Source organism: Phasianus colchicus, chromosome 9 (assembly GCF_987193195.1).
Source record: "Phasianus colchicus chromosome 9, bPhaCol1.hap1.1, whole genome shotgun sequence".
Lineage (NCBI taxonomy): Eukaryota > Metazoa > Chordata > Aves > Galliformes > Phasianidae > Phasianus > Phasianus colchicus.
In genome coordinates this window covers 27,242,353-27,266,344 of record NC_143444.1, presented here as the reverse complement: position 1 = coordinate 27,266,344, position 23,992 = coordinate 27,242,353, and the positions used below count along the sequence as shown (strand labels likewise).

At 40.4% G+C, this 23,992-nt stretch overlaps 2 protein-coding genes and 1 long non-coding RNA gene across 32 annotated transcripts in view; 2 read left to right on the top strand and 1 right to left on the bottom strand.

Annotated features, from left to right (window-relative positions):
* LOC116234902 (uncharacterized) overlaps nucleotides 1-22,768 on the bottom strand; it is a 46,694-nt gene extending 23,926 nt beyond the window's left edge. For 13 of the 29 annotated variants that reach the window (XR_016469328.1, XR_016469334.1, XR_016469336.1 and 10 more), the window contains exons 1-5: nucleotides 12,981-14,067; nucleotides 11,611-11,730; nucleotides 11,284-11,390; nucleotides 8,842-8,960; nucleotides 493-752 (exon numbers count right to left, since the gene is read on the bottom strand). This is a non-coding gene — a long non-coding RNA (uncharacterized LOC116234902). Of the gene's footprint in view, nucleotides 1-492; nucleotides 753-3,618; nucleotides 3,667-8,841; nucleotides 8,961-11,283; nucleotides 11,391-11,610; nucleotides 11,731-12,281; nucleotides 12,322-12,980; nucleotides 14,068-15,931; nucleotides 16,016-16,552; nucleotides 16,690-22,422 lie in introns of those variants that run through there. The other 16 variants (XR_016469348.1, XR_016469343.1, XR_016469350.1 and 13 more) reach the window with 16 other exon arrangements.
* Nucleotides 13,974-15,656, top strand: MAGOH (mago homolog, exon junction complex subunit). The gene is made up of 5 exons (XM_031602729.2): nucleotides 13,974-14,126; nucleotides 14,209-14,267; nucleotides 14,332-14,442; nucleotides 14,725-14,807; nucleotides 15,393-15,656. Exons 1-5 carry the CDS (start codon nucleotides 14,015-14,017, stop codon nucleotides 15,490-15,492), a joined length of 465 nt encoding a protein of 154 aa, XP_031458589.1. The 5' UTR covers nucleotides 13,974-14,014; the 3' UTR covers nucleotides 15,493-15,656.
* CZIB (CXXC motif containing zinc binding protein) lies at nucleotides 16,849-23,938 on the top strand. 2 transcript variants are annotated; one of them, XM_031602717.2, is made up of 8 exons: nucleotides 16,849-17,008; nucleotides 17,088-17,171; nucleotides 17,514-17,570; nucleotides 18,292-18,373; nucleotides 19,078-19,109; nucleotides 19,579-19,656; nucleotides 22,798-22,863; nucleotides 23,695-23,938. In XM_031602717.2, exons 1-8 carry the CDS (start codon nucleotides 17,003-17,005, stop codon nucleotides 23,770-23,772), a joined length of 483 nt encoding a protein of 160 aa, XP_031458577.1. In that variant the 5' UTR covers nucleotides 16,849-17,002; the 3' UTR covers nucleotides 23,773-23,938. The 2 variants fall into 2 exon arrangements, with proteins under 2 accessions (XP_031458577.1, XP_031458568.1); XM_031602708.2 differs by having other exon boundaries at nucleotides 22,762-22,863.
* The last annotated feature ends 54 nt before the right edge of the window (nucleotides 23,939-23,992 follow it).

The window sequence follows — 23,992 nt, the reverse complement described above, 5'->3', positions numbered from 1 at the left end:
TGTTTTGTTCAGCAGGGGGCTGGAACTTGGAAAGTCCCCTTCATCCTAAGTCATTTTATGTACTGCTAAAGCCTTCAGAAGTAGTGTGTATCTTGAAAGTAACTTTTAAGTCATTCGATTAAAATATTTCAATTAAACATGTTAGGAGAGTAATACAGTAGCAAATAGAAGTAATTACCAGAAAAAACAGAGTACTCCATATCTGATCTATTGGCTGGCAGTCAGCCCAGGTTGGAAAACCAGAATGGGTTTTAAGGTCCATTCCTGCCCAACGCTTCTATGATTCTGATGATTTTATGTCCACACAGAGAAAATGCTAACTAAGAAAAATAACAGCATCCTACAAGAGTCCCAAACCTGTGGCACTAATCTGTGCCTCCTCTAACAGCTGTCTTAACTATATATACATTGGACATGACTCACCCTTCAGAGGGATGCACATTAACACACTGGCCAACTCAAAGCAGTTATTAACAAAACATGCTCACTTACTTTGCTGGTCCTGGTCCCCAAACAGCTACAACAAGAGCACTTCCAATGCAGCTGTAGTGGCTTTGGATGCCCTGGGAACAGCACACAGGTTAACAAAGCTATCCACAAGTCCTGCAGTGCCAGCTTCATACAGTCGAAGTTTGACATTCATTGTGGATTATCCTGATGACAGTAGCAGAGGTTTCAACTTTGAAGCTGTGTTTCTGCAACATCTGGCAACTGATCATTTCCTGGGGATTTCTCAGCTAGCACATCGGGACCTGAGAACAGGAAAAAAAAAGTCCTCTCAGCACCAAGACTTGGGAAAAGAAATATGTCCTTCACCCTGTCACAGCCTTATATAACAAGCAACCTCAAGTTGGTTAAAGTGCAATACAAATTCTGCTTTGTGAGGTAAAAGGATTTCCCACTCCTAAATACACCCACCCACCATAAATATAGCAAATAGCTCCTATGATGGAAACACTGCATTCTACAGCTCATAAAGATGGTCTTTAAAAAATTCTTCACACAAGGATGGAGTCTCACACCATGGAACACAGGTCTCCAGACAATTACACACTGTCCTTCCTCTATGCTTTAATCTTTGCAGCATGAAAAATGAACTCATCTTCATTAAACACTTTATAAAATGGGGAATTCCCTACCAACTCACTGACTAAATCACATTCAGGATTTTTATCTTACAAATCTGCCGGACAAGGAATTAATTAGTAATTTATTTTCATATATTTATTCCCCCTCTGGAACACAGCTGAAAGCACACTCATTTAATTTAAGCCATTACACAGTAAGGAGAATGGAAAACCTTATGACCCAAATGTTCAAGAAAAGCCCCTGGACCAATATCATTTGCTAATAAGGCACACAAACACGTAAGGTCAAGCAAAGAGAACACTTTGCAGTAATGCAAAGGTATACAGTAATTGTCAATTAAAGCTTATGTACAAGGTTTGATGACAGGAATTCCCTTAAGCTAAATCTAAGCCACTAATAGTGAAAGTCTGACAGAAGTGATTGGAAATATACACTCAATTATTATCAGCAGTCTGATGTGTGCATCACATTTAAAATCCCAATAAAATGAACTGACATCACATTTGATGCTAAAGGCATCACTGGTAATGGAAGAGGTAAAGATGTAACAAAAACTTTTTCAAACGTCAGCTCTGCAAGAGAGCAGATGAGGTTAACAGAATCTGGTGCTTTAGAGGAAATTCATGATAAACATGGATTTTTAAATTTCCAATGCAATGTTGATCTTTCCATCTTAAGGCCAAATGCAACTAAAAAAGGTACTGAGAAGGTCAACAAGGGTAATCAAAAGAGCTTGTGCATCTTTTCAAAGCTTCAACAAAATTGAAAGGATATGCTATACAACACCTATATTTAAAATCATTATTCCCTAGCACTTTATTTGCACCATTAATTATTCCCTATTTCTCTTAGTACCAGAACTCAAAAGCATGCAGTAACACTTGATCAGATAGCAGGTTCAAAATACATGAAAAAATACTCATGGAATGCATAAACAAACTGTGGCACCCTCTGCAGCGCTGTCCTGCGAGTACAGGGCTGTATGTGGCTCAAAACAGCATTTCAGCTGCACCTTTTGGACCCTGAGGAAGCTAACTCAAGAAGCTGAAAGCTGGGCACACAGCAGGGTAACCACATACACTCCATCCTCATCTCTTCCTCAGCATCTATTACTAGCTACTGTCAGAAATTAGATAGAGTAGGTAGAACAGACTGCTTCAATACAACACAATAATCAGGCAAGTAATTTCTTGTATTTCCTTTCCTTCCAGTTTAAATTATCTCATTTTCTACAGACTACATGGAAATTTATTCAGAAAATGCAATCACTGAAGCGTAACAAACATTGTCCACATGAACAAAGCAGAGCAAGCTCTGGTTCCACACAGACAACACCAGGCAATTACACACTGTCCTTCCTCTATGCTTTAATCTTTAAGGCATGAAAAATGAACTCATCTTCAATAAACACTTTATAACAGGCCCAGATAATTATATTCTAAGAATTCCTGCAAAGTTGGTGCAAGAACACATATGGTCCAAGTTTGGCTGTCATTAATCTAACTGAAACTGTTTTAGGCACTTGCAGTTCACAAATATCACTGTTGAATCCAAAAGAAGAAAAAATAAAGTGCACAGTTTGGATCTCTCATAAGTGAGTGTTGGTCTTTTTGCAGGAAAGATTACATCTCAAATGTTTTTGCCACGTTGAGGTTAAGCAGATGTGCACTCCAAATCAGCATGGTAAGAAGTGATATTTATAAACGAGGTCTAAAATATTTTTTTCTTCTTTTGGTCATTCAAGAACTATTCAATAAAAACCACTGACAGACTGTCATCGTGAATGCCTACTTTGTCTTTGCAGACAAGGAGAGAAAAACACAGAGCAGGGACCATTAAGGTTGTTCCTCTGCCTTACCTATCACTGCCAGTCTAGGACACAGCTACAAATCAGCACCAATGACTTTAAGAATCACCACTTTTATCTGAACAACACAGAACATTGGTTTTTTTTTCCCCTTCAGTTGTGCTGTCAGTTCACAGAAGCAGTCCTTATATAGTTTTCATATATAAAGGCACTAACACATTAGAAGAAAAGTCTTCAAACCACGAACACTAGACATGAACACATCCCAGTGTAAAGACAGGACATGGCCGTACCTGCAGACTTGGATAAATAACTGAGACACCACAACAGAAGCACCCAGCGATCCTGCTGTCCTTGATTACAGTGTATCACCATGTATTTTCAGCTACACTATTACAGGGGTTGATAAGAGATACAATTTCTGGTATCAATGAGGTACAAGGGACTAGGATCAGGAAACAAACAAACAAACAAAATCTGTCAATGGGGGTTATACCTTCCAACAGAGAACATTCAAGTGTTTCTTTAGTTCACAGGGAACTGAAACAAGGCTCCTCCTGTGCATCTGAAATCCAGCTCAAATTTATTCAAGATGCACTCCTGTTCACAACAGCAGATGTTTTACCATACCCAAACTATTTCAGGCCCTGTAGCCAGGGATGATCCAGCCATGGATCATGGGTCAAATAATTCCAGATTTGATACGAAAGGTCACACCTTACCACAAGCAACCTTGTGAGAACATATTCTCTTGAACTCCTCCCTCCAGCCTAAAAAAAAAAAAAAAGACAATAAACCCACCCTGCATCAACTCCAGCATTAACTATCCAGTAAGTTACATACAAAACAACAAGCCAATGATTTCTGGTTTTCCATTGTGTCTTCAATGTAGAAAGCAGGCATACTTTTGGTACCCTCTGCATAGAAAGATTACCCTGAATTAACAGGGGGGGGAGGGGGGAAGGGTAAGGAATGTGACAATATCACAACTGAAGTGGATGGGATATGAAAAAGCAAAATATGCATATTGGAAATAATCACAAAATAACACAGGCTGAAGTTGCATCGAGGACTCAGTAGGTCTTGTGCACAGTAACTGTGTTATCATCCAGTTCACTCTCTCTGCACAACAGCCTTGCAGACCAGTTCTGCATTGATTACTCTGAATTGCAGCTGCACAACAAACTACCACAGATCATACAAACAAGTCTCTAACACTCTCCCTGCTAATACACAGCTGAGTGTCAAACACCCACACACATCTGAGCCAAGAAACAACAAAGCAGACTTCACAATCAAGTGCTGCTGTGGTCCCCCTCCCTTTAAAACTCATTGCTATTTAAATTAACAGAAGAACCAGAAGCTTTCTTGAGCAAAGTCATGTACTCAAATGTCTTCAATCAATTTCAATTCACTTCTCCAGGAAGAATGTAATTAAGGAGAACTGTGCAGGATACTCACAGAACATAATGCACACCCTTTGCTTCCTAGGAAAAAAAATAAAGTCAGCTTAGCTTCAGCAAAGAGAATTATTCATCCCTACGTACACCACAAAAATCAGGAAGGGTTCAACTACCATATTCCAGTGCCCTTGCCAGAAATCTGCCAATACACAGGGCTCTGGGAGGTGACAAGAAGTTCTGCCCCATTCTACTTTGTGAGGGTGGGGAGGAAGAAAGGAAAAAAACAAAGAAATAATTCTCCAATATAATTTATAGCTTGGGCATTCATAGCCTCATTCAATCATAATGTGGGAGAAAAGAAAAGAACCCACAGAAGATGCAGGCAGTTCAGCTCAATTTAAGCAGAAGACCAGACAGAAGAAAAGCTAGAGGAGGAACCTCTCTTGTAAACATCCCAGATACACTGGCACTTTTCTGCCATCTGAATCTGCCAAAACACCACTGGAAAATAGGGCTGGCAAAGTGCTTAGTAATAACATTTTCTGTAATTACTTTCAAAATGGTTAAACAGCTATTTTACTAAAGGCAAACAAAGAGCCCACCAAATTGCTAAGCTTAATGCTTGCCTGCCACATTACATTTCTGTCTGCTAAGCCCTCCACAAACAGCTGTGACTTGAAAGCCTGAGCAAAAGATTGTAAAGACTGCAGAAATTCCCTCCATTAATCTCTGATATTTACCTACCACAGACCACAGGCCATGCTCCAAAATTACATGATGTAGATCTCCATTTAAAAAAAATAATAATAATCCATTTTAATTCAGAAATCCTTTTCAAAATTGTAGTTGACTTTACTCAGACATAACTGAGAGCAGCCCCAAGAGAAATCAAAGCAATCTGCAATTACCAAAATGAAACAAAGGGGCTGATAAACCAAGGGATCTTGAACTTTGGTAAGTTCATGCATAGGATTAAGAAGTTCCATCTCTGCAAAAATCATCACAGAAACACTCTGTTGAGTGGATGATTCAGAGCGGGCACTAAAAAAAATTGAGGAAGTTTTAGCAGAGACCTAGGAAAAATGCTAACAGTATTAAAATAAATAAATACCAGAAAGCTCTCTCCCTCCTCTCACAAGCTGAACTGTGAACTGAGCATTGGCTTCAGGGAAAAGCTGGCAGATACTTTGCCACATTAGAGGATTCTTATACTAGAACACTCTTCCATTTAGCAGAAAAAACTGCAGTAAGTCAAAAGGCTGTGAGCAGAAATCAGCTAAATCCAAAGAAAAGTGTTTTTAAACTTTGCAGTAACTTTTCATTGGATAAATTTATCAAGTGGTGGCTTCTAAAAGGCCAAAGGGTTTTAACTTGATCCTACCATCAGTGGAAGACAACAGGAGGTGCGTATCAAATCAAATGATGCAGGAAAAGACCTTGATGCCTGAATTACTACAAGTTAAAAGGCACACATCACACACTTTGTCAAATTCCATTTTCTAAATGGCACCATGTAGCTTTAAAAATATTAAATGAAAGTCCCCTTCAATATCTAAATGATTATCTCTGTACTCACAGATATGGAATAAAGTCATCCAGGACTTTCCAGCAGCACTGGAACAGGTCTCCAACTGCCCTACAGTATTCTATAAACACTTCACTGCTTATTTAATGGCCTTTTATTTGAAAGTTTAGCTGCTACGAGTCTGACGACCACAGCAGCTGTGAACAGCAGCACAGGTGGCAGTAATATACAGTTATAGATCTGCCTCTACAGATCCTAAAACACACACAGCTGATGCTTAATGGGGACAGGGCAAAGTTCTTTTCTTCAACAGCCTTCAGTATGATTATGCAAGCCTGATCCAGATTACAGCTGCAGACTGAGAAAAGATTCCATAGAGAGCACCCCCGAAACTGCCTGCCTTCTTAACTCCCTCATTACAACGCCCTGGCAAGCCTCATTGCAATACAAAAATAAATTTATTTCAGTGCAGAAATATTGGAAAACAAAAAGCCAACAATTCAGAAACAATGACATGCTGCTGAGAAGTTGCATTGAGCAAAAATAATACAAGAGAGGACAACCACAATTCATCTTCCAACACGCTGAATTTTTAAATACACAGTGGAACTTTCAGTAAACTTCATAATGGTTTATGCAATTACTTGACACAGTTATCTCCCTCTTTCCTGAGGGAGTTACACACTGCTACACACACAGCAGCCCACACAAGGCTCAGTTTAACCCCAAATCCTGAAGCAGAACCTTTTCATCTACAGGCTTAGAAACTTTTGTTAGTCGATTCAAAGCAAAATCCTAACAGAGACCACATAATATACAAATTAATTTTACAAAAGCATCAACAGCTATTAGTGATACAAAATCTAGAAAACACCACTAGCTTTCATTTAATATCTCCTTTCTAGAGCATGCTCTATTTTCACAAGTAGTAGTAAAAATGGAGCACCTCTGGCTGCTTCTGCATATCAGAAAGCTGCAGCCCTATTTTGATTAATATTTTCTTCTTTAAGAAAAATCAACACATCAGGCTTATCATAATATCTACGTCATCAAATCCAAAGAGAATCAAAGATGTCAGACCATATTCACCCAATACTGGCTACTGCCTATTCCTCAAAAGATTAAGCTGATCTGCTGAAGAAGACTCCAGGCATCTCTTGCCCTTTTCAGCTGTGAAGAAGCTGTAACTCACATAAGCTATTGTTTCCAAATCAAATAGTAATTTTGCTGACTAACACCAACCTTATGTAATGTTAATTTTGTCTACTTACCCCTACCTGTGCAGCAGCAGGTATTGAGTATCTCTTCTTCTCATCTTCATTTTTCAAGAAACTAACAAAAGTAGTCTAAACAACAATCTAAAGTAACTCGTCCTTCCAGAGAGACTGAGAGAAGGACTAATAAAGGGAGAGCATGACATGTGAGTGAGACCACTGGCAATTAGAGAGAAACAAAAGCAGCTGGATGTGAGCTGTGGGAGGGGAATGACACAGCTGACACTTATTCAGAAGATTTGTTAATATTCTAAGAACAAATTTTAACCTCACAGTACACACACAAGTGCTGCTGACAGAAGAAATGCAAGTAACTGAGAAAAAATACACACAGGGTAACTATTTTAATACTTGAATTCATGACAACTTTGGCACCCAATCATTAGTTCTGTTACTCAGTATAAAGCAGAAGTATTTGGCAGTTTGAGAACTGAACTCACATATAGTTATTGTGCTGGCATTCACTATTTTCAGCAAGAGCATGCAAAGAAGTGCATGGTAATTTCTGATGAAAAGACAGGCTCCTCGAGCCACCATGTTACACTACAATGACAAGACAAGAAGAACAAAGATGATTGCCTTCTTTTCTACCAGCGCCCTAAAATTAAGCCTTTCCTGCAGACACTCACTGGGCTAACAGCTCCGAGCTGATGAGCATGTTGAAGAAAGTCTTTTTCAGTCCCTCCTTAATTGTCTCAAATGCTGCTGGAGTAAAACTGAAGTCAGGCAGTCAATGATGAGCTGAAGCAGTAGCTGTAGAGAAAATACTACTCCCTATCCATTTGTAGAATAAGGAGGACAACAGCTTGTTTCTTTCCAACATCAACAAAATATAAGACAAATCAGAGCTTACAAAAATACAGTATTTAAGTCTATTACACTTTTTTAAGGCAACAAATTATTTATGTGTAAAAAACAGCAAGATCTTGAATAAAGAAATCAGCGTTTAAAAATGGATAATCTACTACTAGGACATACCACAGTTATTGCACAAGTCAGGCAACAATTCTGCTAAATATTTTTTAGCAAGAGTACCTACAACTGCACAGCTACCTCTCAATGTAAAATACATTAAGAAATTAAACTTATAATAACAACAAAATGGCAATAAATATTCTTTACTTGAAAGCTGGGACCCACAAAGAAAGAAATGACCTAACCATACTGATGCAATAAATCTAGTCTGTGAAATGCTCTTTTACAATATCTCGCAGACTACACAAATGTTTTGCTCACCTCTAGTTTCCAAAGGAAATGTTACAGAGGGATGAGAATTCATTCTGCTCCTTTAGTTCCCTTCAGCCCTGTCCCATAGTCAGAATGTATCCAGGATCCCAGAGATGACAGAAAGCTATACCAAGTACATAAATCCAGGTATTTAAGCTTTTCTTGTCCTGTATTATTTGCTTTCTTTGGCTTTGGATCTAAATTTTGCTCTAATAGTTCCTAGGAACTTCCTCCTAATAACTTAACTGAATAATTAGTTCCAATAGTCACTCTGACAGTTTGGCTTTCCTCTCAAGAAGCCACTTCTGGGATGGCTCAAAAGCTTCTGGAAACAAAACCTGACAATTTGGGAACTGACAGTGGACCTGTAGTTGGTAACCTGAGTTCTTCACAGCTGCAGAAGTTCACAGATAAGGCAGGTTCTTGGCCTCTAGCTGAGATCCTCTGACAGCGTAACAATGTCACAACCAGCTAGGCTCCCACACTATCAAAACCTTATCCATTTTACACACATACCTCTATTTTACTGGTCTACTAAGAATTCACACCACCAGTTGGTGGAGATCAGTCTGCGTCAATGGCACAGATAGGTGATGCTAGATGGTCCAATGAAGTGTGCCTCTGGCAGCTACCACCTATTTCAAAATAGAGTAGCAATTAGGAAAGCACTTTTTAACAGCTGTATTAAGTAGAAACAGGCAAAACAAGAAGTGAGCTGTCCCAGCTTGTTGTTGTGTGCACGTTTTTTATTATATGCAAAACCATTATCCTTCTGTAGACTTTAAAACCAAACAGATCTATGAATTAATGAATTCTAACATAAACCTAAGCATTCCAGGCCTTTGACTAATGTAGAAAACAGTGCTCAACTTATGATTTGTTGAGCTTTACTGAGGGTGATGTCAGGACTTCCAAGTAACTTATGATTGTACCTATTCACTCTAACAACCAAACCATACTTTCCAGCCATCAGTTCATATTCCAGTTTAGCAACATCAACTTCAGAAACAGAACAACAGTCTTAATCAAAGGTTAGCAGGCATGCTGCACATAGGGGGATGTCATATAAAGTCACAGGCAGAAGATTAGGTGACATTCACACTGCTGATGCATCATTTTCTGCCATAGCTACCAGAGATCTCTGCTGAATATGCTGCCCACAGCTGATGACCCTTCCAGCAGTCTCCAATGAGCTTTCTGTTCTAGCAGATTACTGTGATTACCATAGAGGTTATAAGCTACTTTCATACTGCATCAGCTGCACTAACATCTATAGTATGCACTTATTCTTTCCTGAAAAAACATTCCGTTCCCTGTCTTCTAGGGAACATAACTACTGAGAAACAGGAAAATCATATGAAAGGAGAAACGTGTTTATAATATGTATTAGATGTTTTAATTGATGCTACTTCATCACAGATGAAATGTTCTGCCTTGGTTTGCAAGGCAGATGACAGAGAGATATTCTTATCTCTGTGCAGATCACTGCATCTGTCGAGAAATCAGGTGGAAGTGTACATAAGAGGGAAAGAAAAAAAAAGAGAGGGAGCTTCAAGTATATGAGCATTTTTCTTCTGACTATTCTGAGGTTCTGTGTTTTTTCCCCACCAGCTTGCATACTCTGAACTACTTTCAAATCTAAAGAGAACTTGGAATTGTAGATATCTTGCATTAAGAACCAAAAAATCCACTCATGGTGAAAACAAATTTCATACCTATTCAGTTTTCAAATTGTTCAAGACTGGCAAAGTGTCTTTATTTGCTTCCATTTTCTTCATAGGCCATAATATTACCCTTCTATGGCAAAATCAATAAAAATGTTCTAAAACAACAGCAATCCTCCTTAAGAACTAGTGTCCTACAGAATACCACTATGCTATAATAGTAATGAAGTTTTACTTTGTACTGTCTCCATGATTCCAAAGAAGATATTTTGTGTATACAGAGAAAATATGAATGTTTAGAGAGAAGAAGAGTTGTGAGGCTCTGGAATTTTCCATGTTTTTTTTTTTAATCTACTACCAGATTTTCAATCCTCAAATTGATTCCTTCCTTCCAGATGCTTTCACTCTGGAGATGCCCTCTTTTTTTGTTAGTTGGATCTCTACCCAAAAGCAGCACAAAAAAAAAGAGCTAAAGGGCTTTCAGTTCTTAAAGCAGCTTTATGTTGAGAAATTAAAGGTCAAAGCAACAATAAGAATGCCAGTACTTAGTCACAGACATCTACTGACACATCATTTTCAAACACATACTGCAATTCACTCCCAGAAGGACAGATACTAGACTAGGAATCTCTTTGAGCTCTCACACAGTGACCAAAACATGAAAAAAACCATGTTAATCTAAGCTTAGCACATCAGACTAGTCTAAGACATTCAAGTTTCTACAATTCAAATTGAGAATTAATCAGATTCAAACACCTCTGAAATACTCTACTGTGTGACAAAGCACCCAATTGGAATTGGGTTGACTAGGAAAAGCAAAGTTAGAAAAAAAAAAAAGGGAGATCCAAGAAAAAAAAAAACAACAAAAAAACCAAAACACACCACCACCACAATAGCGTCAACAGAAATAATACAGATTTAATAGACCATAAAATACCAAGTGTCCACTAAGAAGATGACCTTTTCTCAAACACTGGAATAGAAGAGCCATAGAAAAAAGCTGTAAAAAACCAACTTCAACTTTACAAAATCCATTTATGTGAGAATAAACAACAAAAGACATGACCTTTTCGTTAGTATTAAATAAACCAATACCATTGTACTAAAGTCTTCCTTCTGAACATGAGTTATTGCCTGACCTTTTTTCTTCCACTGCAGATACAAAGTGCTTAGGCAAGCATTTAAGCTCTTTTCTACTTCCAAAAGCCAACATACAGTACAGAGTTTTATGTTGCCATAGAGGAAAAAACATGCACACCTTTTTTAACTTCAGCAAGGGAGCTTGTGTACGTACCATCAGTGTGCTCTGTACAGTCAACCTGAAAGCTGAGCCTAAGACCACACAGATCAGCAATCCACAACACTGCTGCTGTAACAGGAGCAGATATTTGACCTAGGGACCTAGAGAGCAAAAGCAGTTAAGGCTGGGATACAACTAGCTATAAAACAATACCACTGTAATTCTGCACTAACATCTCTCTCCACAGACACATCCTGGAAAAAGCTATTTGGTATAACAAGCAATCTATGTACAAAACAAACAAAAAAAGCATACAATGTACAGTGTTAATGGGAACCCAGAGAAAGCCTTGTTTTGCACATTTGTTAATATACTCATTACCTTCAGGTTTCTGGAATTTATTGTCCTTCTTGTACCACATGCATCCCTGTGCTGTACTCAGACCTTTTACTGGATAAGCTGTCTCTAGGAAATCAGGGATCTTCGGGGAGAAATCAGTGGCTGACAGAAACACAAAATGCAGCTTGTTACACTTCAGATCTGCCATCCAAGTATGCAGTTTTCTAAAACAATTTTTTCCTCTCTTTTTCTTTTACATCCCTTCACTATATTAAGTTGTACGCAACTCTTTAGACACAAAAATAGCTAATTTAGTCCCACATCAAAGCTCTGACCCATGTGTCAATCTTCAAGCAAAGAGCAAGTGGATTATTATTCAAAATAGCATTTCTGGTCTTTCTAAAACAGTGTGGCTAGTCAGAACCAATAAACAAAAGTCAGATTTCTCCAGCCACTTACAGGTTATTCTGAATGCATTGGGACTTTTTTATTTCACTCTGCCTTAAAAATACAGCAAAGAAACAATGCCAGTTAGAATTTGATACAAAATTAAAACGTGTAGAAACCTTTATCAAATTAACACAAGTAAATACCTTTCTAAAGCAGGAAAAACATGAAACGCACAGATCATTTTTCATTTATTGCCTAGTCTCATGCAGAACAAAATAGTGAAAAAGGCAATGACAGAATTCAATGAGGCACTGATGTCTCACCTACATGTTTATTTTCTTCTGGAAGACATAAGTCTGGATTTAACCTTAAGTCATAGGCCCACACAACTGCCCAGTACTGCTCCATGTCTGTGAAGCACATGAGGAGAGAAGGCTCTGGGGACACCTCATTGTGGCCTTCCAGTATTTGAAAGGAGTGTATAAACAGGCAGGAGAACAACTGTTTACAAGGGTGGATAGTGATAGGACAAGGGGGAATGGTTTTAAACTGAGGCGGGGAGGTTTAGGTTAGATATTAGGAGGAAGTTTTTCACACAGAGGGTGGTGACACACTGGAACAGGTTGCCCAAGGAGGTTGTGGATGCTCCATCCTTGGAGGCATTCAAGGCCAGGCTGGATGTGGCTCTGGGCAGCCTGGTCTGCTGGTTTCTAAGGGAATTATAACATGAAATGCTATCAAAATACAGAAAAATAGATGCAGTTAGGCCAGCTGCAAATATACCGTCCTCAGACTATCCTAAGTCATTGGAGGTACCTCTTCATTCCACTGTTGTGTTTCAAGCTTCTTGCCTAAGATATTTCTTTTCAGTTTTTTGATCAAAGTGAGTTTTGATAGCAACTCTCCTTTCTTTAAACTTTTAAGACTAATCTATTTAATCTGCTGCCTTTTGGCTGACAAAAGTTCAGAATCAGTGGACCTTTCTACTGCTCTTATGATAAAGAACTGGATTAAAGACTTACCTGTTATCTGGGCTCATTCTCTGCAACAATTTCATATACTGGAACACAACACGTGCAACCTGAAGATGGACAAACAAATAGCTTCTTATGTCATCTGGGCATGGCAAAATGACCAACTCCTCTGACTATTTCAGACAGACCTCTTGTGGACACAATCCTCCCTTAAGGAAAGGTTAGAGGAAGGCTAAAGGTTAGGTCTCTCTGCCAGCTAGGGAACTCCTGAGCAGTTCAGCAGATCCATATAACAAAATCAGATTCCATAACATTCACAAGTAGAATAAAGCACTTATCTAATTTCTAACTGAAGAGCTTGAAACCTGCGCGGACACAAGTCACTGCTTACATAGCACCAGCATTCTGTGTGATCTGCCTAGAGGACAATTCACAGGGTTAACTTCAGTCTAAACATGCCAAATTCTTTACATATCTCAAAAGAAATCACCGGAAATAAACTTCCACATGTCAGCCTTTGTAAATTCCTGTAGAATTTTGACCTTTCCCTTAGGTGTGAGCATGGAGTATCACACCTCATCCATCTCTTCCTTCCCCCCCTCGTGGTGAGTGTATGCCTTCTATCTCACGTGCACGCAGCAAAGAGCGTCCTTAGGCCCAACGGATACCCCACTGTGAGCGACTCTCAGAAGGGCGCACTTCACACCAGGCCACGGCTCTGCCCACCACCTTCCTCCCAGCAGTTCACCACCACGCCGTCGGCTCTGGAGGTTCAGAACACTACAGGGAAGGTCGGGCAAGGCGTGAGGGCGGCACTAGAGCCCCTCACCCGCAGCTCTTCGCGCCGCAGGGGTGCCCGGTGACGTCGGGGTACCCCTATCCCGACGCGGGCAATATGGCGGCCCGGCGCCTCCCTCAGGCGCGGAGCTGCAGCAGCCCTCCCCGCCGCAGGGGGGCGCAGCGGTCACCGCGGCCGCTCGGCTTCGTGGGCGGCAGCCAATGGGAGCGCGGAGAGGGCGCGGCAGGCCGGGCTCGTTCCGCCCCGCCCTCCGTGACGCACTCGGCGCGCGCCGTCGCGGTGCATGCCGGTGCGGTGCGGCGGGACCATGGCGAGCGACTTCTACCTGCGGTACTACGTGGGGCACAAGGGGAAATTCGGGCACGAGTTCCTCGAGTTCGAGTTCAGGCCGGACGGTGAGCGGGGCGGCGGGCGGGGCGGGAGCTCTGGTGCCGCGCGCAGCCGGGCCCGGCGGCCCTAACGCTCGTCCTCTCGCAGGAAAGCTGCGCTACGCCAACAACAGCAACTACAAGAACGACGTGATGATCCGCAAAGAGGTGAGGGGGCGCGGCGGGGGGCGCGGGCCGGCCGGGCGCCGTCATACTGAGGTGCTGCTTGCAGGCCTACGTGCACAAGAGCGTGATGGAGGAGCTGAAACGGATCATCGACGACAGCGAGATCACCAAAGAGGACGACGCGCTGTGGCCCCCGCCGGACAGGGTGGGCCGCCAGGTCGGTGTGCTGCTCTGCTTAGGGCTCTTACGGTTCTTATACACGCTAATTAAAACTGTAATTGGACTTCTTAGCCAACCCAGCACCACGTATAGGAAGGAGAGCTAATTCAATTAAGAGCTAATTCAAACCCTAAATGGCAATTTAGCTGTGAGAGTTAATGTGAGTCACAGGCACGGTGCGTTCGTACCCTGCAATAAATAAAAGTTGTCACCCTGCTGCTTACATTTTTCTAATGCCACAGCGTGGCAGTCTGACATGATATCATCATTTGCTTTGCAGGAGCTTGAAATAGTAATTGGTGACGAGCACATCTCCTTCACCACGTCAAAAATTGGTTCGCTCATCGATGTAAATCAATCCAAGTACGTGCTCTGCTTTTGTGTTGCTGTTGTCTTTTTGTAGCCTTCTATATTAAAACTTACAGATTATTAGGTGCTTATACTTTATGTGGTTTCAAACTACTGATCAGCTCCTGGAAGCACAGATACTCTCTGCTGCAACATAATTAACCTCATGTCATTGCTTGATAGATTTTCAAATTCACTGAGCAGCTAAGCTTACCATAAGAACACCTGTTAGATGCATTCAGAGAGTCAGAGTCTGAACTAAACCGTCGCTGGCCTGTGTACATCCATGTTTCTAACAGAACCAGGACATCTGTATTTCAGAAAAGGCTGGATATTTTGCTTTGTAAGTGCAAAGCGATGCTACTGCGCAGTGATAAAAACGCACATCCTATCAAGACTTAAAACATTCTGCATTCCATGTTTTTAAGGTTTATCAGTTGATACAATAAATTAATGTTATGTCAACAATGACCCCTGAAAAATCCTGCTACAGGCTTTTTTTTTTTTTTTCATATATATAGACTTATGTATAGATTAATTCTAAAAACTGCTCTTACAACCTAAGTCTTCTTTTTTCTTTCCTTCTATTATGCACTGCAGGGATCCAGAAGGTTTGAGAGTGTTCTACTACCTGGTCCAGGACCTTAAGTGTCTAGTCTTCAGTCTTATTGGACTACACTTCAAGATTAAGCCAATCTAAATCAAACTGAAGTTTGTACTGCAGTGTCTGTACGTGGGGGGGAGTGGGGATGCTTTTTCAATTCCTTGCTTCTTCAAGCCCGAAGCTTTTATGTATGCTAGAATTTTTTTTTTTACAAACTGTAAGTGACTGTCTTAATAAAACGTTGACATTGGTATTTTTAATTTAAAATTTCTGGTGATAAACTGACTTCCTAACACTTCTTTTATCATGGTGCATATAGGATATGACATTTCAGTTGTATCACAGAGATATATTTCACTTCTCTGTGCAGTGGCAAGTGACAGAATTAAGTGAAAATACACTTCTGTCAGCTGGCAAGATAAACTTGTTACTGTTGCTAAGGCCCAACCAAAATAACTCAAACCCTGGCTCTGCAAATGACGCATGGTTATAGCAAAAACATAAGATGTAACAACCTCCTGCTGTACCCACTTGCCTTTAGAGCAGAAGTAGACAACAGACTGTGCAGGGACCATCCAGGGTCTTCACAGATGATCTCACACAGATTCCCTTGGAAGAACTGAAATTAAAAGTGTAGAACAAGTTCAAGACCAGCACACCTTTTGTGTAGCATTGCTTAAGAGGCTTGGAGGAAGACTAAGCACATATCTCAAAGTGGTAAGTTTTGTAAGCACTATAGAAAGTGGATGGATAGCTTTCCTTACTAATGTGAACTTAGCCTGATGTGTGCTGGTGCCCACCTCACAGTGAGTGGAGGTGGGTTGTCTTGCTTTTAACTCCCCAGTTAAGCTTGAAAGTGAAAGAAAGTCAATGTAAGATACAGAATTTTTGAGCCATGGTGAAGCTTGCTTAAGACTTCTGCAATATGTAAGGTACACTAACTAAAACTGTGCTTCTTTCAAGTGATTTTTGTGCTGTAATGGGAATCTTATCAAAACCAGATCCAGATTAGCCAGCAATTTTCTTGTAGCGTGGCAGGTTTAATTTAACTTTAGCCAAGTTGTAATGTGAATTAAGAGACTTTTCTGCGTATTGTACAGAGCTCAAGAAAAGCAACTTTAGATGACGATTCTACAAGGGCTGTTATGTGCCTTACCTGAGGCACAGCATCAGCTGTGGCTGAAGGTACTACAGAGCATCTGGGTCAATCCTCTGAAGCTGAAACCCGTGTTATTTGAGTAGGAAGCGTAAAGCAGTCCTCCATTCTGCTCAATATACCAAAAATGCTGTTTCCTACAAAATACAAAAGAGCAGATTGGCTTGCTCATTACTGAAGTTCATCTTACACTTAAGTCCTCCGCCCAAGCCCTCCCTCAGGTTTTCCCTTCTCTGGCCACGATCTTTGCTAGACAACCCTCTGCCTCGCTGTCCGCACACGCTCCCGTTCCTCCCCACCAGCCTTTCCATTTGGCCCCGCTCCCGCTCAGGGCGGTGTCAGGCGCGCCGCCGGGCGCCATCTCGACTGTGGGCATCACGGCTTCAGGTCGGCAGAGAGCAGGGGCCGCCATCTTGACTGAGGGCAAAAGCGCACGGCCGGGAGTGTGCCATGGGGGTAGGTCGGGGCCGCGGCCGGGCCGAGCCGGGCCGAGCCGAGCCGAGCTGACGGGCTGTCGCTGCCTCTTGCCTTGCAGAGGATCGGGCTGCAGCTTCGCGCCACGTTGGAGAACATCACCCGGCTGCGGGCCGAGGGGGAGGACTTCCGCTGGTACCTCAAGGTGCGGGCTGCGGGGATCGCCGCTTTTAGCCTGAAAACTGGCGGGCGCGGTGCTCTAAGTGTCACATCTGTCCCGGTGAGCCGCAGAGCTGCCGGGCTGCTCCCCGCGCGGCGCAGGCAGGCTGCCACAGGAGCCGCTCACGGCTTCCTCATGCGCGGGTGGCACCGCGCGCTGTTTGCCACAGCGGGCGGCCTCAGTCTGAAGGCTACAGCCTGCGCTGCTGGGGCAGATCCTGAGCCAAGTGACAAGCTGCGTGCTTCCCATCTTCTACTCGATGGCTGCATCTTGCAGTACGAGTTCCACCCGATGCACGTAAATTCTCTGATTTATGTTATTTTTCAGCTGAAATGCGGGAACTGTGGTGAGGTCTCTGAGAAATGGCAGTACCTCCGCTTGATGGTGAGTTTCCCCCTGCTAACCTGAATCAAACGAAGAAAACAAACCTGCCTTGTACATGCAGTGAACGTCAGGGTGTGACAGATGCACATCAGATGAAATAGCTCCTGGTAATAGCAGCCATATGCAGTCAGGAACAGCTGTTGTATTTTGTATTCAAAAAAATATATGGAGACTTAATTGAAATAAGCCATTGGAATGGTGACTTGGTGATAAAATGTTGACATCTGCTTTGAAAAGCCACCTTTCTGTAAAAACATCAGTTGAAAACAAATTTTGAAGTGATATTAGGATAAGTTTGTGCTTAAGGAATGTTGTTGGAGAAGGTGAGGCAATTCGGGGGGAGTTCATGCTGGATGAGCATTTGGAAACTGAAGAAGCAGAGTAAATTTGTCAGGGATGAGAGAAGGCTTTGTTATTAGAAAGACATAATCATCTCTCTTCTGAATGCATTTTGAGTTATTAATGCAACACACCTTTGTGTACAGGACATAACTATATCATTATTCAGTCTTTTAAATCTAGAACAGTTACTGGAGAATTACAGCTTTCTGAATTACACATCTCTAGTTTCTAAAAGCCTTCTCAATGCAGGATTTTTAAAAAGCAAAAGCTTGAGACAATTCTTGTAAAACAAACAAGCAAACACAAAAGCTGTACCTTTGCAGGGGCTTCCAGTGGCTCAGCTAGAACGGAATTATGTCTCCACTGTTATGATTTGTAGGACAGTGCTCCCCTGAAAGGAGGCAGAGGAAGTGCCACTATGGTGCAGAAATGCAAGCTGTGCTCCAGAGAGAACTCCATTGGTATGTGCTTAGAAATCTAAAACACATCATCCATGTTATAATTTTCTCCTACATTTATTTTTCAGTTCCAATTTTTGTTTGAAATGTGGTTTTTTTTTCCCCCCCCAAGTACACTGATATTTGAGTACCCAGCTGATACTATCATGCTTATGAAGGAAATTGAGAGATCAGTTGGTCATCAACAACATAAAAAAAGAACTTAAGTCCACAATGTTGGACAGTAGGAATAACATGGCTGGATTATTTTTTCTTTTTGAGATTCAAGCAAATAGTCTGATTTAAAGAGATGCAGCTACTTGACTAGCTCAGGCTGTCACATCTGATTTTTCCACTGTATTCTATCTTTCTCTAATTGGGCTTTTCTCTCTATTGGATGTAAGTGCTGCTTTATAAAGACATCTAAGAAAAGAAACATTAGAAAAGTGTAGGATGAACTAGGCTGTTAGTTATAATTCCCATTAAATACATAAAACAGTAATAAACTAAATGCATGGTTATCAGAGTTACTTGCGAGGTTCTTTTTCAAGAATAATTCTATCCTTTGAAGAACAACTGCAGGAATTGCTTGCTTATTTTGTTTCTTTTATTCTTAAGGATTTCTTTTCAAAAGGGAGAAATAGCTGGGACTTGGTTTGTGCTATATTCTGAAGATGTGCTGCCACTCACTTTTACACATCTATTGTTTTTTTGTTTTGTTTTTTTAGATATTTTAAGTCAGACCATCAAACCATATAATGTAAGTTTGTTTTCTTTTATGTAAGTGAAATATGAGTAGATATTAATAGCATTCCCAGTTCTTGCTGTATCATCACATTTCTCTTTCAAGAATACATAAACTACATATGCTCACGATATAAAAATTTGTCTCTTGTAGACTTCTGAACAGTAAAATTTGCAGTTAACAGTAGCTCAGTAATGGTTTGACTCTTCCACTTCAGTCTCAAATATAGAATAATCTGTGATACATTTCACAAGCAAAACATGAAACTATATTACTCAAATCACAGGCGATTGTTTCCTTTTAAAGGCTTCCTTGTGGCAGAGCGAGACATTCAGTTAATTACAACCCATTAAATAAGCCATAAGATTTTGCTGTCACTTGGGACATCAGAGTTGATAGTACTGCCTTTAAAGCAGTCCATTCCCAGAGTAACACCCGTCAGTTTTATTAGCTGAAAACTAACAGTATTCTGACTCAATTATAGGCTGAAGACAGTGAGAAATTCAAGACAATAGTAGAGTTTGAATGCCGAGGTTTGGAACCAGTTGACTTTCAACCACAGGTGAGTTCGTACTTGTGATTTGTTTATCAGTTTTTAAGAGCACTTGCAGATGCTAGAGCAATTAAAATATAGTTTTTGAAATGCTGCTGCTCTTCCTGGAATGCCCTGGACCTCCCTGGTTTGCCATCTTCTCCAGAGTACTTTATTCAACTTCAGAAAATTACAAACAGCTTAAGAACTCTAGAATTCTTTGTACTTGAGTTCCAGTAGCATAAAATACCCCTGGAGTATTCATAATGCCTTACACATGGCTGAGCATCACTCGTCTGAACTGATCTAAAAGGTCTTTATTGCTCAGGTTATTGCAAATGGGAGTCTTCCAAAGGGGAATCACAGGAGCATGCAGATAGCCACAGTCAGGGGAGCTCCACTTTGGTTATTGATACATTACAAAAAAATAAGTTCCAGATATGAACAGTCATCAGTATATGACCTCTAAATAAATCTTGCAATTTGACATCAAAGCTGTACGAAATGTATTGGTAATCTTCCATTGGAAACTTGCACAGACCAAACTTGAGGAATGCAGTTGAAGGCTGTTGCAAAGCACACTTCAGGGTTCAGAGTCAAAGGATTTCTTCATTACCAAGCCAATTCCTAGTGATTCATTTGCTTGTGCATGGTCGTGCTGTATGCAATCTAACTCCTTACTATATTTAACCAGATTAGGTGTAAATAGACTGACAAATATAAACCTGTCTTATCCTCCCCTCAGATTGTGACACTATGCTAACAGATGAAAAAAGCTGATCCTACAAGGAATTAGGTATAAATGAAGTCACCACAGCATTGTGCTGCAGGAGGAGGTCTTCATTTTTAATTCAAGTCCATCTTTTTGAGCAACAGAAGGGATCTTTGCTTATTCCTGTTTGAAGGCTTTGATGCCAGAAAGAACTAGGAACTTGAACTTCAAGTAAAAATCTATGAGAAACCTCTGAGATGCAGGAGACATTTACGTATCAGCATCCTACCTGTCACTTTTATCTGCAGAACAAAGACTTCAGAGCTATCTTAAGCTTTTCATATAATATTCCCTAAATGTAGTCTGTGCACTCGACTGGAGAGTACACTTGAGTCCCTGAGCAGATTCTTCAGTGAATTTCCTGATGCCCAAATAAATAAATGTATATACTTCTGTGGTTCCTTACAGTTCTATAAACTATGTTATATTTTATATGATCCAAGCCAGCCTGCCTGCCCTGCAGTCTAAGGGACTGGCCATAGCATTACTGTACAATTTTTTTTTTAATAGATACAAACAAACCATCCCTGAGGTCAATTTAGTATGGAGGATTCTTTACAGAATTTCTCTTAAACCTTCAGCTTCTTTGCTTTGTGCCAACATTAATAGTTACACTGGTAGCAGATGTGTGTCAATATGCTGTTTTAAATTAAGTCAGCAGGAATTTTTGCTTTAACTGTTGGTCCTTCGCCTATCAGCAGAGGGCAGGCGAGGTATTGCAGTTCTCACATTCCTTCAACAGAGATTAAATGAGTCTATGCTTTGACGCCAAAGCTCTAAGAACGTGCCTAGTATAGAAGCTTGAAATTCAGTCACATAGCTTGTTGTTCCTTGGAGTGCTGGTGAATCTCTTTTTCTACTCTTTGTTCTATATTTCAGCTCTGCGTTTTTCACCCATGATGGTGATCTTCGTCCTCAGCTGTTGCAATTCCTTTCAGTTGGGTTTCTGACAATTATGTACAGGGCATATTTACTCTGTGCCTTGCAGATAACTCACCTGTTGTCTTGTCTGCCACACTGTTTCTGTTTAACTCCCAAACACTTAACCTTCCACTAAATCCTAAAGAATTTTACAATCATGTGGTTTACTTCACACATTCCTACACAGCGAAGTGTCTGTTTGGTACTATACAAGATTTCTATATCAAAAAAGCTGGTGCAGATCCCTAGCAGAAGACCAAGAAACCACCTTTCCTTCTTAGATGCTTCTCAGTAAAATTCTACAATTAGCAGTAGCACTACAAGAAACCCCCCTGTATACTATTGAAATGGTTAAGATTTTTAAGTTTTCTTCAAAACTAATAAAGCTTATTTTACAGCTTGAAAACTGTAAGCCCTACTATAACTGATGTTTAGAAAAATCAGAAAGAACACCTTGTTCTTGTGCTACACCCCTCTGATATGTAATTTCCTTCCTACAGCTATTCCTATCTTTTTCTTCACCTCTTTAAAAACAGTAACAGCAGCAATAGTGATGAACTCTACTATTTGGATGCTATTATCTGTTCAGTTAGCTAACTGATCCTCCTTGCACTCAAGGCTTGCTAGTTACTTTTATACCTAAATCCAGTATAGGTTCTTCCCTCTCTACAGCAGCTTGGATTATGATCATTTTTAAACCAGAACAACTAACTCTTTTCCATACTTTTTCTAGATTTTCTCACAGTAAGTTTATTACATAGCTATTTAATACATATAATGCCAGTATAAATTCTAAATACAAATTAAAACTATTAGTAGTATGATGCTGATAGAACTCAACTTCACTTCTTAAAGTTTATCTAAAACTACTGAAAGTACTTTTCTGGTAACAAACATAAAAGAGCAATATTGTTTTATTTTACACTATGTTTGTTTGTATCAAGACTTCCCATTTCACAACTGATAGGGAGAAGGGTCACAGCATCATGCTGACCTGCAGAGCAAGGGAAGGCAATGATACTGCCTTCTACTGGAATACAAACACTCTCACAAAAGCGTTTACCAATATAGTGCAGAAGATAATAGAGGTACAAGTCACTCACCCTTTCTGAAGGTTGCTGAATGCTCCAGAGGGGGTAATCTCCAAATAGAGATCCTGCTTCCTCAGCTAACTCTTAAATGAAAATGAGGAGGAGCAGACCCACATTCTACTCCTTCTGGTTGCCCAGGTGCATTACTTGCACCTGTGTGCCCTGGGTTAGCCACACCTTCTCACCTGGTAGTCAATCACTGGTTCAGGCCATGAATCCCCATACAAGACCCTTGTCCAGGTAACAGACTGGCTGTTTTTCCTACCTAATTTAGGTGAAATACAATAAAAATGTGCGATGTTACTTTCTTTAAATATCTCAATGTTCATACTTAATATTTTCTTTGTACAGCTTATTCTTAAAAACTTACTGCAAATGTGTTTGCAGGCAGGATTTGCTGCTGAAGGTGCAGAGTCTGGCACACCTTTCAATGACATAAACTTGTTAGAAAAGGTATGTTGTCTTAGTTTCATTAGTAATTCTAATTATCTAGCTTCTGTTCCCTATGACACTAGCCTGAAATATGTACCTTGCACATGAAAGGCTAGTTTTGCATTTTCATGTAGGTATGAGAAAGTCATAACTGGACAGAGAAACTACAACTGTGAATAACCAGCACTACTAACAGTTTCATTTTATCAGCATGCACTTTATATCTTGGGAGCTGACAGTGAAATGCAACTTATAAATCATTCAGAAATTTCAAAGAGCAAATACCCACAGTACTAAATGGCTGCTGTTATTCAGAGTGGTGAACTAATTTCCTTAGGATGTCTGTACTTTTTCCTCTGCATCGAGATATTAAAAAGTAAGATAAAGATACTCTCCTTCAAAGCACAGGATAATGACTCCAGCATTGCAAATCTTCCTTGGCTGTGAGCAAGAATCTCAAGGTCAAATCTGTTCCCCTATATCCTACTTGGCAGGGATCTGCTTGTCTGCTGAACCACATGACTAGGGCATTGTAAATGATAGATAATCCTTTCATCTGCCATGGTTGCTGTTTTGTCCACTGCAGGCTGCGGACTGCTTTTTTATTTTCTTTAAAGTTTGCTGAGATAAAAACACTGACACTAAAGTCCATTTAGGTCAGTCCTTTTCAGGTTAGTGTGCTCACTTCTCTAAAAAATTAGAATACAGCTTAGATTTATGTTGGAAGCACCATGCAATCAGCAAGACCCAAACTGTGAGTGAGGCTTAGCTTCAGTTAATTCCAGTCTCTGATTTAGACACTACTGTCATCTATTGTCTGTGGCTAATGCTATGAAATCTTAATTCCCACAGGATTGGAATGACTATGATGAAAAAACAAAGGAATCTGTTGGAATCTATGAAGTTACCCATAAATTTGTTAAATGCTGATGTTCACACTGCTAGCAAACCTTGGCATGCTTATTAATGAAGGATCTGAAAACATCAGAGAGAGCTTCACTGGCGTTATTTTTCACATGGCTGAACTTCACGAATAGAAACCTAAGTAAATTGTATTTACTGTCTGTGGAATGTCTAATAAAAGGTTTTTCACAGAGAGCTTTGAGATGGTCTGAGTACACACTTAAAGTTACATAGTTGCCTAGCTGTA

Bases quoted from the DNA above. Each gene is read 5' to 3' on its own strand.
- MAGOH (XM_031602729.2), top strand. From the start codon at position 14,015: ATGCCGGTGCGGTGCGGCGGGACCATGGCGAGCGACTTCTACCTGCGG. The intron at 14,127-14,208 runs GTGAGCGGGGCG...GTCCTCTCGCAG, and splicing joins GTTCGAGTTCAGGCCGGACG to GAAAGCTGCGCTACGCCAAC. The intron at 14,443-14,724 runs GTCGGTGTGCTG...TTTGCTTTGCAG, and splicing joins CGGACAGGGTGGGCCGCCAG to GAGCTTGAAATAGTAATTGG.
- CZIB (XM_031602708.2), top strand. The intron at 17,172-17,513 runs GTGCGGGCTGCG...GTTATTTTTCAG, and splicing joins ACTTCCGCTGGTACCTCAAG to CTGAAATGCGGGAACTGTGG. The intron at 22,864-23,694 runs GTATGTTGTCTT...TAATTCCCACAG, and splicing joins ACATAAACTTGTTAGAAAAG to GATTGGAATGACTATGATGA.